Source organism: Phyllopteryx taeniolatus, chromosome 8 (genome assembly GCF_024500385.1).
Source record: "Phyllopteryx taeniolatus isolate TA_2022b chromosome 8, UOR_Ptae_1.2, whole genome shotgun sequence".
NCBI lineage: Eukaryota > Metazoa > Chordata > Actinopteri > Syngnathiformes > Syngnathidae > Phyllopteryx > Phyllopteryx taeniolatus.
The window spans coordinates 3,430,152-3,444,568 of NC_084509.1; the positions used below are offsets into that span (position 1 = coordinate 3,430,152).

At 39.2% G+C, this 14,417-nt stretch overlaps 1 protein-coding gene across 2 annotated transcripts in view; it reads left to right on the top strand.

The window, feature by feature from the left end:
* The first annotated feature begins 3,323 nt into the window (after nt 1–3,323).
* The window catches only part of si (sucrase-isomaltase), a 67,326-nt gene continuing 56,232 nt past the window's right edge, over nt 3,324–14,417 (top strand). The window contains exons 1-6 of one of the 2 annotated variants that reach the window (XM_061782322.1): nt 3,324–3,386; nt 8,349–8,472; nt 9,196–9,281; nt 10,685–10,805; nt 12,916–13,025; nt 13,105–13,256. In XM_061782322.1, the coding sequence (XP_061638306.1) occupies nt 8,349–8,472; nt 9,196–9,281; nt 10,685–10,805; nt 12,916–13,025; nt 13,105–13,256 (593 nt within the window). In that variant the 5' untranslated portion in view covers nt 3,324–3,386. Of the gene's footprint in view, nt 3,387–6,206; nt 6,651–8,348; nt 8,473–9,195; nt 9,282–10,684; nt 10,806–12,915; nt 13,026–13,104; nt 13,257–14,417 lie in introns of those variants that run through there. The other variant, XM_061782323.1, reaches the window with a different exon arrangement.

Consider the following 14,417-nt stretch of genomic DNA (forward strand, 5'->3'; position numbering starts at 1 on the left):
AGTGCCTGGCAGCCCTGCCCTCCCTCCATCCTCACAGGCCACTCCACATTTTAATGCACCGCACCACTCAGGCGCCACTTATACACTGGGTAGGGCCAATGACTGCCAGTCGGGGTCCAGGCAGTCATAGTAGCAGGTGGGAGGTGGGTTATCACTAGGCTCCTGGGGCCAGGCCCCTCTGGCGGGATGCCTGCTTTGTGTGCGGGTTCCCCTCACATGCCCCGTGGCTGCTCTCCGGGTTGCCCCCCCTTTCGCTCCCTTGTTAGACGCCCCTCGCCGCCATCCTTTCCACCAAACATGGGACACCGTCTTGCATCACCAGGCCCAGTTTTATATTTATATCCTTGCTAGTATAATTGTGTCTATCAAATGAAAATGATTGTTTATTAATTGGGTCTGGATCCAACTGAGGCAACATGGAGTGAACTACTTGACTGCGACCACCAGAAGCACTGTTGATTCAATTTCCATTTTCTGAGCCTCTTATCCTCACAAGGGTCACGGGAGTGCTGGAGCCTATCCCAGCTATCATCGGCCAGGAGGGGAGGTACACCCTGAACTGGTTGCCAGCCAATCACAGGGTTGATTTAATTGTAACTATATATACAGCCTGAAGAAGAACAATGTGCAGTCACGCTCCATGCTATGGTACAGCATACCCAGCTTTAATCTTCTCAATACAACAACACTAGCATGAAAACAGGAGATGAGAACATTTTCCCATCCCCTGATTGCAGTCTTACACACTGATGGAAATGAAATAGAGTGAGTTGACAAGTTAGCACATAGGCTCAACTCAGTATCTCTTCATTTATTAAGATGTGTTTAACCCACTGCACTATCAGTGATATTTACAACAATTGTTGTAAAACAAAAGTAAACAAACAATTTGTGTTGAAGTAAAGATATCTATGTGTGGAAAAATTATTTCATTTTTTAATTTCACAGCACTTTCCAGTAGGTGAAATGGATATGAGATTTTGTATATGACAGTATGATACAATAGCATACTTAGCATCACCTTTCTACTCATGTGCTAGTTCACTGTAAAGTCTTTTGATCTGAGCTCCTGAGAATCAAACCAATGAAAATAGAAATACGGATACAGAACTAAATGGTAATTAGCATTTATAACAAGCAGGTTAAGGTTTTTAATGGATGGTACTTTACATGATCCTTTGACAAAACCAACACACACACATAGACACACTTTAGCACACACATACCTAAGCTAAGGCTGACTGGTTGGCAGCTCTCAATGTTGAGTGCCTACTTTTAACAAGACAGGATCGATACAGGGGACTGAATAGCCAATTTCAGTTTGTTCTATTGAAATCGGCGCGGTGCTGCAATCCAGGGGAAGAGCACCTGAAATTGGCACTGGCAGAGTGGAATTGGATTTGTAAAGAGAGAAACGCTGATGAGTGAGCCAAATTATCAGTGAAAGATTAGGAAAATTGCACTATTCAAGAGGTTCTAATGTTCTTGTTGTACAATGTTGTGCACAGATAAGCACTGCAAAAATATATTGAGACACCAATAGCAGAGTATCTTAGTCACTTGTGCTCAGTGTCTGTTTCCTACTGCTTTGTGAAGCCCAAGTTGATGGAATAGTAGATGTACAGAATGTGATCCATGAAAATGCAATAATATTCATTTGATTCCATACATTAATTTTATTGGAATTCCATGGGAGGCCATCACCAGCATATTGAAAAAGGCTGACAGACTGGTTTGTACTGTACAGCTTCTATTAGAAACCAATGGAAACCAATGTTTAGTTTTGTGTCGGTATTATATATGGTTTTAGGAAAATTATATTTCTAATAATAATTATATTATTGTAGTTTTCATGGCATGTAGCCAATCTAGTGGTGCCCCACCAACTTTTTTTCTTTTTTTTTTTTGAAGAAAATCACTACCTTTTGAAATCATATAAAGATTTTCAGTTTCTTGTTGCACAAACTAATATTGTTTCGTTTTCTGGCAATCAGCTAAGTATGCTAAGTCTAACTTTACTCTAGCACTGTAAATACCATCACAACTTGAAATCCTGAAATACAATACATGGTAGACTGTGTTTCAGCAGATATAGTCTTGGGAAACCAAACACCAAAACAGATCTCAACTGCTTAAACAATAGGAAAGAGGGGAGATGAGTGTATTGCATATTTGTATTCTGGAATGCTAAATGAAGACTGTCATTGTGAGAGTGTCACAATAGTGTGGCTGTAATATGTTTCCCCCCCAGAAAGATAGAAGCCAGGAAACAAAGGCTATGTAGAAATGAATATCAGAAGAGCTGTGTGGGGACTGGGAGTTCATTAAACAATCTAACAAATCCCTGTGCGTAATCTTATTTCAATGAACCTCACACCTTAATGCATAAAGCAGTTCATGCCAAAATACTTCACAGATGGGTAAAGCTCAACTCAAGGTCAGGAAGATACTTGTTAAGTGTTACATCGTTGCATATTCATGTCAGAGCTTAAATTTAGACTGCATCATAGTGAGAGCCATTTTAATATTCTACCCTCGTGTGGTTCAGTACATAATATTAGATACACTTCTGCCTTCTGAAGTGTCTTGTGAGTATGACTAGAGTGATTGCAGCACATGGATTAAATATATAATGTACATAGTCCAGGTACAGTAGATAGGTGAAGATAGGTGTCTACTCATTTTCAGATGTGTGGTCCTATCAAAGTATTTTTAAGTGAATCCTGAGATCAAAAGAGAATAAAGAGCCATAAAGATTACCGTAAATATTATCGGCAAACTCATTTGTTCGATTTTAACTCTTCATTTCTCATTCATTATCAAGTATGAAACATAATGAAAACGATCCAAGTCCTGAATGTCATGGTTGGATTCAAGATATTCATAATGTACAGAACATTCAACTTTCAGAATCAGAGCATCTTCAATCACAGAACTGAATTTTATATTCTCAGATTTATGTTGGTGCCTCAAAGATGTGTTAATTAGTTTGCTGGATCTCTGCAGGTCAACCTAATTATCAAGACCCATCATCTCTCTGTGAATGGCCTATTACGCACTCATAGCATGATATTTATGTGCCTTAATAAAGGGTTATACATTTTATTTTGTAATATATTCATGATAGTAAAAGTACCTGTATCATTCGTTGGGTCTTTTCATTTCATTCTGGTACATTATTTTGATGAAAAAGTCATGCAAAGTCATCCTCAAATAGAAATCCATTAAACACCAGTGTTGTGTGTGTGTGTGTGTATGGGTGCGCCAGTGTGTGCATGCGTGAGACTAAGGTCATAATATATCATGTGGATTGTAAACTGTTGTCTTCTTTCGGCACAGGCACTTTGAGGAGAACTTTGCTCCCCGACAAAGCGGAGACAGCCAAGGTAAGACAACAGCTTGAGCCGTTCTAGCTCTTCACCAACAATAAATTAATCATTTATACTTAATCTACTTTATTAATTTGTGCAATAAATGCACTATGTTCATTATAGTCAGATTAACACTACAAAATGAGTTGGTGGTGTCTGCGTGTTTGTGTGTGTGAGAGAGAGAGAAAGAGAGAGTGTGTGAGAGACAGAGAGCGAGAGCAAGAGAGAGAGAGAGAAATAGAGAGAGAGAGAACAGAACAGAACAGAACATAACCCAGAAGATGCATGTTTTACAGTTACTTCTGATCATAAAATAGTGCTAATGTTGCCATATGCACAGCCAAAACAACAGCAAAAACATTTGCAATTTACCGCAAAGTGTTTTCTCAAGTTAGAAGTCGGCTGAAATATCCAAGTTTGGGCAGTGACAAAAGTACGGTGCATGTTAAAGCTGTTGTTTTTCGTAGTCTGTAATGCAAACCACAAGTCGCGCACGCCTGTCATAACTCTGATTGGCCGGCGAAGCCCAATAGAAGACTTTGCGTGTGGACATATGACTTTCTTGTGTCGTTTGAATCAGAATGAGAATCAGAATCATCTTTATTTGCCAAGTATGTCCAAAAAAACACACAAGGAATTTGTCTCCGGTAGTTGTAGCCGCTCAAGTACGACAACAGACAGTTAATTGACAGAGAACACTTTTGAGACATAAAGACATTGACAAAAAACAGTCACTGAGCAATAAAGGGTTGCTAGTTATCTTGTAAAGCCGGTACAAACGTATTTATTTTTTATTTTTTTTGACAATTGGGCAAACAAATGCAGTCCTCTAGCACTTAGATCAGTTTGAATGACTAATATAGCAATGGTCCAGTAGAATGACCATTGTGCCAAGGGCGCCGAGACTTCAAGGAATGTATGCAGTTTAAAGTGACTAGTAGTGCGATAATCTGTGACAATGTTGATTGTGCAAATGTTGCAGATACTCCTCAATCAATGTGCAAATGGTGCAGATGCTACTCTGGCATCAGTGGCCAGTATTGGTCAACAACAGATATGCAAATAGTGCAGCGTGGCGAGACTACTACAGTGAGTGCACGAGTAATGTATAATTGGCCCGACAGAAATCTGACAACAAACTCAAGACAAAAAAAAAATTGGTGAATTTGAGTCAAACATCACTGTGGTAATCACGGGGGATTAGAGCAACGGCACTCGATGCGGAAGTCGAAAACGCAAGTCTAAAAATAGATGCCGCACATAATTATTGATAAATGTAAGTAGCGAGCGGCATGTAGATTATTATAATGGATGTTTCTTCTTAACATACAGTAAATACTAAAAATAAAAAGTATGCTTCATTAAAACTACTCTGACAAGTACAATTAATCCAAAATTTTACTTGAGTAAATGTAACGGAGTAAATGTAACGCGTTTCTACCCACCTCTGGTTGTGATGTTTCTATTCAATATGACGTTCAATAACCTGGGTTTCCTAAAGATTCCACTGGGGTTAAAAGTTCTCTGTACTGCATGAGGAAGAACACATTCCTTCACCGAGGTAAAAGTACAGAAAAGAATAACATACTCCATCATTCTGAAGTGACTATTAAGTACTAAAGTAGTCGTCATGAAACACACATGCTGTACAAAAAAATAACTCCTTTTAGGGAATAAACATACTCCATCATTCTGAAGTAACTATTAAGTACTAAAGTAGTCGTCATGAAACACACATACTGTACAAAAAATAACTCCTTTTAGGAAATAAGATAGAGAGAGGGCCTGCCGAGGATAGCACTGGGTGGAGCTGAAAGTCTGATGTGTAGGTTACTAGGGCGACTGCACATCTTTATGTAAACCAGATCATGCCACCTGCACGTACACATAGATTCAGAAAGTTGAGATGGGATGGAACACCCATCGCTGACGTCAGAAACTGTAAGCCTTAAAATAACGTGGTGAAGGCCTGAATCCAGTTCCTCTCTCCCGGCTGCTGCGTACGCTCAGTTGGATATAAACTGCTTGCGAAAAATAAACTCTTTCCTTCTTATAACGAGCAATGCAGTCGTCCTTCATCATTTATCACCACCTCTTGACTAGAGACAGTCAGCATTCAAATACACTTCAGTTGATCTCTTTTCTGATATCAATTATTTGATGCCAAACCCAAGTGTTTTCAGTCTGCAGCAAATACAAAGGAATGGGCCTCGTGATTTGCCTCACCTTTTCATCCACTCTGAGAAACGTGTTTTCACACCACAGACGCACAATGATCCATAAAATAAAACGGTCCAGTTAGTTCAGCGGGCGTTTGAGGGATCTAATCTGAAAAAAAAGCGAGTGGACGGACGTACAACACTTTGAAATTAGTGTGCTTCGTAGTTCCAAATCTGTTGCCAAAGATGAATGGCTTGACAAAAACGAAACTGTTACTGTAACAAAAATAGCATGTTCCAGACTCCAAAGACTTGTTTTGTACTATTCAAAGTTAACGCTGCAGCCATGCCGCTCTCTCTCTGCTCTATTTATAATAGACAATAGATACTGTATAACCATCGTCACATGGCCGCCAGGTCAATGCCCCAGATTCAACATGGACACCACGTAGGCATAGAAGGCACTTCTTTTGGAATTGGATCAAGTAATACTGTATATCTTTGACACGGAAATACGTCAGTCCCATTCTCTGCCTACATTGCGGCAGTTAACAACAGCGGCCGGTTCTGGAACTAACAGACTTTGTCAACGGCATTTTAAGTGACAAATAGAAACTGTTTCTGGACCCATTGTTCAGTCCTGATGGTCAGTTTTATCCGATATCGTGGACTTCAGGAGGCATCCTTCGCCACAGCTGCCCCTCACGTTGTCCACCTGCCTTGTGTCAACCGTCGAGACCTTCAAGTTCCTGGGAATTACAATCTCCCAGGACCTGAAGTGGGCGACCAACATCAACTCCGTCCTCAAAAAGGCCCAGCAGAGGATGTACTTCCTGCGGCTTCTGAGAAAGCACGGCCTGCCACCGGAGCTGCTGAGACAGTTCTACACAGCGGTCATCGAATCAGTCCTGTGTTCTTCCATCACAGTCTGGTTTGGTGCTGCTACAAAAAAGGACAAACTCCGACTGCAACGGACAATCAAAACTGCTGAAAGAATTGTCGGTACCCCCCTACCCACCCTTGAGGACTTGCACGCTGCCAGAACTAAGACAAGGGCGTGCAAAATCCTCTCGGACCCTCACCCACCCCGGTCACCAGCTCTTCCAGCTCCTTCCCTCAGGTAGGCGCTACCGATCAATGCAAACTAGAACTAGTAGACATTCCAACAGCTTCTTCCCTCTTGCAATCAACTTCTTAAACAGCTAACTTATAATTCCATTACAACAAGCTGGCAATTTTTTGACTTGAGTTCGTTGTCACATTTCTGTGGGGCCAATTATGTATTACTCGTGCACTCACTGTAGTTGTCTCGCCGTGCTGCACTATTTGCATATATATACTGGCCACTCATGCCAGAGTAGCATCTGCTCCATTTGCACACTGATTGAGGAGTATCTGTAACATTTGCACAACCATTGTCCCAGATTATCGCACTACTCGTCACTTTAAACCACATACACTCCTTGAAGTCTCAGTGCCCTTTGCACAATGGTCATTGCACCGGACTATTGCGATATTAGCCATTCGAACTGCTCTAAGTGCTAGAGGACTCTGCATCTTTTTGCACAATTGTTGTTTGTTGTTGTTTTTTGTCAATGTCTTTCTGTCTCCAAAGTGTTCTGTAAATTGACTGTCTGTTGTACTAGAGCGGCTCCAACTACCGGAGACAAATTCCTTGTGTGTTTTGGACATACTTGCCAAATAGAGATGATTCTGATTCTGATTCTGATATCCGTTACTGTATATCGGGGACCGTTTTATTGAGGTTCTACTGTATGAAAATTCAGAAGTTTTAATGGTGAACTCATTCCAATTATTGGATTCAAAAAGAAAATCAATATAAGACACAGAGAAGAGAACTAAAAAGGAAAATATTCTTATGAAATCATTTTACATTTTTTTTACTCTTCATATGCAGGTGAGGCTCTGCCTCCCCAGGTTTATGGCATTTTCTACCATAAGCTAATGAGAAGTTGAGCCTAAAGCAGCTTGACATTCAATTTGTTTCTGTCTACAATAGTACATTGGAGGGAAGCTTAATGGCTTGAGTGACATGACGAATGTCTTGGAAATGCTCAAGATAACCTGTCTGTGCATTTTGAAACAATATGTGGACAAAAGTATTGGGGCATCTGATCATTTTCAGGAACAGAAAATGGATGGAAGAAATTCAGTAGAAGGTCTATTGATAATATAGTGGTTCACATCGCTCACTTTATTGCAGCTGGCATGGGCTCAATTCCCACACAATTCTCTTCACAATTGCTTTGTGATTTGGTGGCGACATGCCACTGCCGTCACACAGAATCGGTTAAAATGAAAATGATGGCATGCTTGATTGTTTGAAATATAGTGGTTGAGTCAAGTGTCTGAGAAAAAAATTGTCTAGTCATCAAAAAGAATAATTTTATTGTATATTCTCCCTCATAGTTCATCCTAAAGGGCCTTTCCAAACTGTCATTTCATCTGAAATTTTTAGATTAAAGGGGAGTTTATGGATCTAGCCCAACTGTTGAATGATTAAGTGCTTTGACTCTATATTTCTGTCCAATTGCTGTTTGTCTTCTAAAGTACCTCAATATTTCCCTTCATAAATATTTCACAAATGGTTTTGTTAAAGGTTACTGGTTGTTCTAAGAGAAAATGTCCACACGTGTACAGTATAGCAGTTGTGTGTCCTGCCAATGGGGCTCATTAAGCAAGGAATGATATCTGAACTTTGGGACTTTGCCTTTAGAATCATGGTGTCGTTAATTGGTTCTAAAGTTGTTGACCTTTGTAATCACTCAGCTTGCATGCCTTTGGTTTTGTGTTTTAGATGGGGAGAAGGCGGTTCTCGGGTTTGGAGGTGACCTTAATGGTCATGTTCGCATTGATGTTGGCAACATCCATTGCTCTAATAGTTCTTTTTGTTACTGGCGAACCTGGGGTCATCAAGGATGGTAAGTGAATCGACGTGTGGAAACCCAAATACAAGGGATTTACTTTCATGGCTCACAATAATAGGTACACCTGCCTAATAATGTAGTAAGATCAACTACTAGAGCTTTTAAAATGTACATTTCAAATACAGTGTATAATATTGTGATTGTGATTGTCATTGTTAGATAGGCCATAATTTAGAAACATGTTTATTACTGATATTGTAATTTGCAGTGGTGTACAAGTGAACTGCTTCTGAACTGTTAAGTATTGACCCTCATTCATATTGCTAAGGTAACCAAAATATTAGAAACCTCTCTAAGTATGATGCTGTACAACTCTAGACAACTGCAAACTACCACAATTGGATCATCATATTGGATTGAACAAGTGTTGTGGGCTGTGATTCTTAAAGTACATCAAATATTGACTTAATATTCTGAACAAAATTAGTTTACCAAATGAATTAATGACTCATGATTCAAATATTTGTGTTTAGTCATAGAATAAGTTTGTTAATAAAATTAAATTGAACACCAAAGAATCTTATACTGACCAGTTTGTAAAGCTTTGGTCATTCTGTTTTCATAGTTGATAATTGTTAATTTCTTATTGTAAAATTGTCAACCAAAAAATACAATTATCATATGAGGATAAGCGGTATGGAAAATGGATGGACGGATGTTTACCACTTACAACAACTATTAATGTGTCCGTCATGAGGTTGTCATATCTTTTGGCAGAGACAACAGAGGTATTTGTTCCACAATGTCCGTCTATTTCTCATGCGGAAAGGGTGGACTGCTTCCCTGATGCTGGAGCCTCCAAGGTATGTGTGACAATCAGAGGTGGGTAGAGTAGGCAAATATTGTACTCAAGTAAGAGTACTGTTACTTTAGAATAATATGACTAAAGTTAAAGTAAAAAGTAGTCATCCAAATATTTACTTGAGTACGAGTAAGAAAGTACAGAATTAAAAAAACTACTCAAGTAAAGAGTAATTTGTGAGTAACTTATGATTTCTTTTTTTATATATATCAGAGCATGACCATCAAATAATAATAAAAAATGTATGGGAGTCGACACACACCTGCCAACATTTCAATCTTTAAGTCCCACAAACCAAGAACACATGCATTGGGCCCCACAGAAACATTATTACCTTTATTCACTGGAATGACTTCATGAAGAAGCTATTTGCTGAACAGACGAATTGAGTGTGTGCACGCGTGCGACACCATAAGGATAGTGCTAATGTTGCCATATCCACTGCCAAAACAACAATAGTAACATCCGCAACTTGCCACAAGGTGTTTTCTCAAGTTAGAAGTGGAATGAAATGTCCAAGTTTAGCGAGTCACAATTTAAGAGCTGCATGACAAAGCTGTTGTGTTTCACACTCGCGCGGCTGTTTCCCCCAACCCTCAAAATGAGTCATTTTGATTGGATCATGAAGGCTTCGTGCGCGGTCATGTGACTGCTTTGTGTCGTCTGATTGGTGGATTGGAGTCAAATGACACTATTGATCCCGTTTGATTGACGCAACGGCTGCCCTATGCGGAAGTCGAAGATGAAGTCTAAAAATAGACGCCCACATCCATGAATGGATAAATAATAGTAGCGAATGGCATGTCGATCATTGTAACGGAGCAAAAGTATCGATACTTCTTCACATAAATACTCAAGTAAAAGTATAAAGTACAGTGCATTTAAAGTACTCTGACAAGTACAGTTTGTAGAAAATGTTCCTCCAATAAATGTAACAGAGTAAATATAATGCGTTACTACCCACCTCTGGTGACAATCAATATGTGAGAGTTTGTGTAGATTTTGGACACCTCCACATATTGTACTTCCTTCATTGTTCTCTTTGATATGACAACTGGCTTTTCACTCTCAAATTTGGGATAAGTATGGTGGTGCTGTAAGAGTGTAAACAGACAGTATAGAGATTTATTGTTTGGTTTCATACAGAGTTTTGGTGTAAAATAGGCCTATTTAAAATGTTATCATAGTAATTTGCTCTTTTGGCCTTGTTGTCGTGTCTAAAGGCTATCACTGTGTTAAATTTAGTTCTATATGCACCACCTCTTATTTGGAACCCCCAAAAAGTATAATCGCAATAATATGAAGGCTAAAAAGGTTGTGTAGCTACTGTAGCTCCTAATTTAAATAAAAACAAAAAACAAAAACAAAACAAAAACCACACCTAAATTCATGTTGCTTCAACAGAGAGGATGTCAGCAGCGTGGATGTTGCTGGAGTCCACTGGATGAGCAAAATGTACCATGGTGCTTCTTTTCGACCAACCACGGATACACTGTTGAATCAGTGGAGCAACCAGATCCTTATGGTAAATTTGTATTGTCTTAGGACCTTTATTGACATAGAAATCGGTGTGGAGGGGTGAGGGGCAAAATTAAACTCTTGGTTTTGTTCCCAATCACCATCCTATCCCATCCCAGACAAGACCCTGGTGTCCATTTTCTCTTATTAAATTAAACTTCATACCTTCATTTAATCATTGTATATCCCTCAATTGAGGAAATAAAACCAAATATTTTTGATTGATTGATTGATTGATTGATGCGGCACAGTGGCCGACTGGTTAGAGCGTCAGCCTCACAGTTCTGAGGACCCGGGTTCAATCCCCGGCCCCGCCTGTGTGGAGTTTGCATGTTCTCCCCGTGCCTGCGTGGGTTTTCTCCGGGCACTCCGGTTTCCTCCCACATCCCAAAAACAAGCATGAATTGGAGACTCTAAATTGCCCATAGGCATGACTGTGAGTGCGAATGGTTGTTTGTTCCTATGTGCCCTGCGATTGGCTGGCAACCAGTTCAGGGTGTACCCCGCCTCCTGCCCAATGACAGCTGGGATAGGCTCCAGCACGCCCGCGACCCTAGTGAGGAGAAGCGGCTCAGAAAATGGATGGATGGATGGATGGATGGATGGATGGATGATTGATTGATTGATTGGTAATATCCTTAATTTGTTGCAACTCTGGATGGGAAAAACTTGTCATTTAGGTTGGGGGACTTAAAATTGAAATAATTTACACTTTCACCTGTGTTTCATCTTTTGCTCACTGACTGATTCTCTTTTTGCCTTTTCTATTCAGCTTAGTTTGGACGCCAACTGAGAGTGTATAACTGCAATCTGTCTGTTTTACCCTCATCTTGTTTTTTCCACTATCGCTCACTTTGCCTCAGGCATGTCTGTCAGTGAAACATAATGTCCAGCATCTCAGAGAGCCTGGTTAAATTTTCAGAATACAGATTTTTCTATTTCCTGCATGGATTAATTTTGTTTTAGTGAGTTTAGTTACTGGTTTCACAGTCTGAACAAAGATTTCCAGCTAATTGTTAGAATTGCTAAACAAATGTGATGTATACTATTTAAACATACACTAATGGCAAATTAAAATGATTTTTAGATGATAAAATACTGTACTTGGGGGAAACTGTGTGACAAAGGTGTATGCATTGAAATATGGTAAAACAAATGATGCCATCTCCCAAGACTAACAGTCAGCTGACAAAATTCATTTAAACACAAAAATAATTATACAATGTGGGACAGTGAGCCACCCGTCAGAAATAATTATTATTGAGGGGAAAAAAAGACTGGGGCCTCTCCTAATCCACTATTAATATTATATGATATCTATTATTGTCAGAGGTGGGTAGAGTAGCCAAAAATTGTTACTTTAGAATAATATGAAAAAACTGTTACTTTAGAATAATATGACTCAAGTAAAAGTAAAAAGTAGTCCTCCAAATATTTACTTGAGTAAAAGTAAGAAAGCACTCAAGTAAAGTGAAACTGTTTAGTAACTTTTTTTTCTTTTTTTTTTAAATCAGAGCAAATAAAATTTAATAATATATGGGAGTACACACACACCTACGACCATTTCAATTTTTAAGTGCCCAAAACCAACAGCATTGTTGTGTGTTTGAGTGTGTGATTGTGAGAGCACACGAGAGAGAGTGAGAGAGAGAGAGAGAGCGAGAGAGAGAGAGACAGAGAGAGTCTTTAACCAAATTAACATGCACAATTTGAGCATTTATGGCTGAGACTGACCTTTGGATTTTGGTATTTGCATTAAAATTAAAACAGTTGCAAGCAGATGGATAATCACTTTAGAGAAAAGTGTAAACAAAAATCTGACTTTTTTTAACATTGCATTCCATTGTAGAAGGATGTACATTGCAATACAAATTTTGGCTGCCAATGACCACTTCTGTCTTCTGTTGACCTTTAAATGTCATAATAAAAGCCATAAGGCAATGATTGAGGACCGCAAGATCATTAATTACAGTTCTTTTAATGCTGTAAATTCATTTTTGTTTTTCTACATATAAGTTGTCTTTGCAATCTTAGTTTAACATAACACATCAGACATGCATTAATGATCTCCGCTGTTTTATGACCTGGACCTTGCTTTTATTGTGTTTTCATGGCAGTAATAAAGGCACATCTGAAGAGAATGTCATCCCCTTCCCTGTTTGGAGCAGATATACAGGAACTGTCATTTCATGCTGAAATGCAATCAAGCAATCGACTTCGTTTTAAGGTACCCACAAAGCAAACCGTCAGATAATTATTGTTAATAACCTCAGATTTAATTCACTTGTTGGTTGTGGTGTACTTAGATAACTGACGCTCATATGCAGAGGTTTGAGGTGCCGCACGAACATGTTAACAGCCTCAGCAATCACCCGACCAGTCCCGTTAGCAACACACTGGAGATCACACACAATCCTTTTGGACTGGTTGTGCGCAGGAAGGAGAACAAAAAAGTCTTGTGAGTTCCCACTGCTTATTGATTATTTTCTCTTTATATTGCTGTGAATGTAAACGTGCACCATTGTTTTCTTATGGCCAGTCACACAGTGCATGTTACAAGTTCAAAAAAACATCATACTAAAGGCAGGCCTTTGCAGTTATAGGCATATCGTCACCGTGTTATGAAAAAATTTTCTCAGAAGCAATAAAACTGTTTCACTGTGATGTCATTCATGAAACCACACCACAAATTTCAAAAGCAGAACTATTTGTTTAAAGGACTGTTCTGGCAGCGAATGGAGATACGCATTTAAAATTTGGTGGGCTACATATTTTAATAGGACACAAGCAGGGGAACACAAAGTAGTATGTTCAGTCAAAATTATCATAAAAGATAAAGATTTTCCATTGGACAGCAGCATTTAAAGGAGAGTTTGCAATTTTCCTCCGAAAAATCACTTTGTCATCTTTGTTAAATGAGTTATTATGACTTGACAGTAGCAGGCTACATGATAAATATGATATGTGAAATAACCAGTCGTCTCTGTCCCCATCTTGTGCCTCGAATTTGATATACATGTATAACCAACGCAACTACAGTAGCTACCAATCAGAGACAGAAGGCGAGACTTTTGAGGTGTCAGTCATTTGCCAGGCATTTGTGGGCACACTCATCGCATCACTTATCATAAACTGTATACCACACAACCAGTTCAGGGTGTACCCTGCCTCCTGCCCGATGACAGCTGGGATAGGCTCCAGCACGCCCGCGACCCTAGTGAGGAGAAGCGGCTCAGAAAATGGATGGATGGATGGATGGATGGATGGATGGATGTATACCACACACAATGTTTGAATACTTCACATGGCAACCTTCCATTCCAATTTGCATCAACATGAGGCAGCATTATTGACTCGCCCAATAACACAAATGCCTTTTATCTACACGATGTGAGATTACACTTGACATTATTTTTGTGTTGCAACCATTTAGAAATCAAACATTTTATTTCACACCAGAATTTATGATATTGCTTATTACCGGCATCATGATCAGTTGATCAGGTGTTCAGATTTTGGGGATTAAGTAACAGAAAGATCTGCATTTAAATGCCAATTATACTTGACTATACAGTCAATTCTATACCATACTTTACTGCATCCCCAAAATATTAAAATA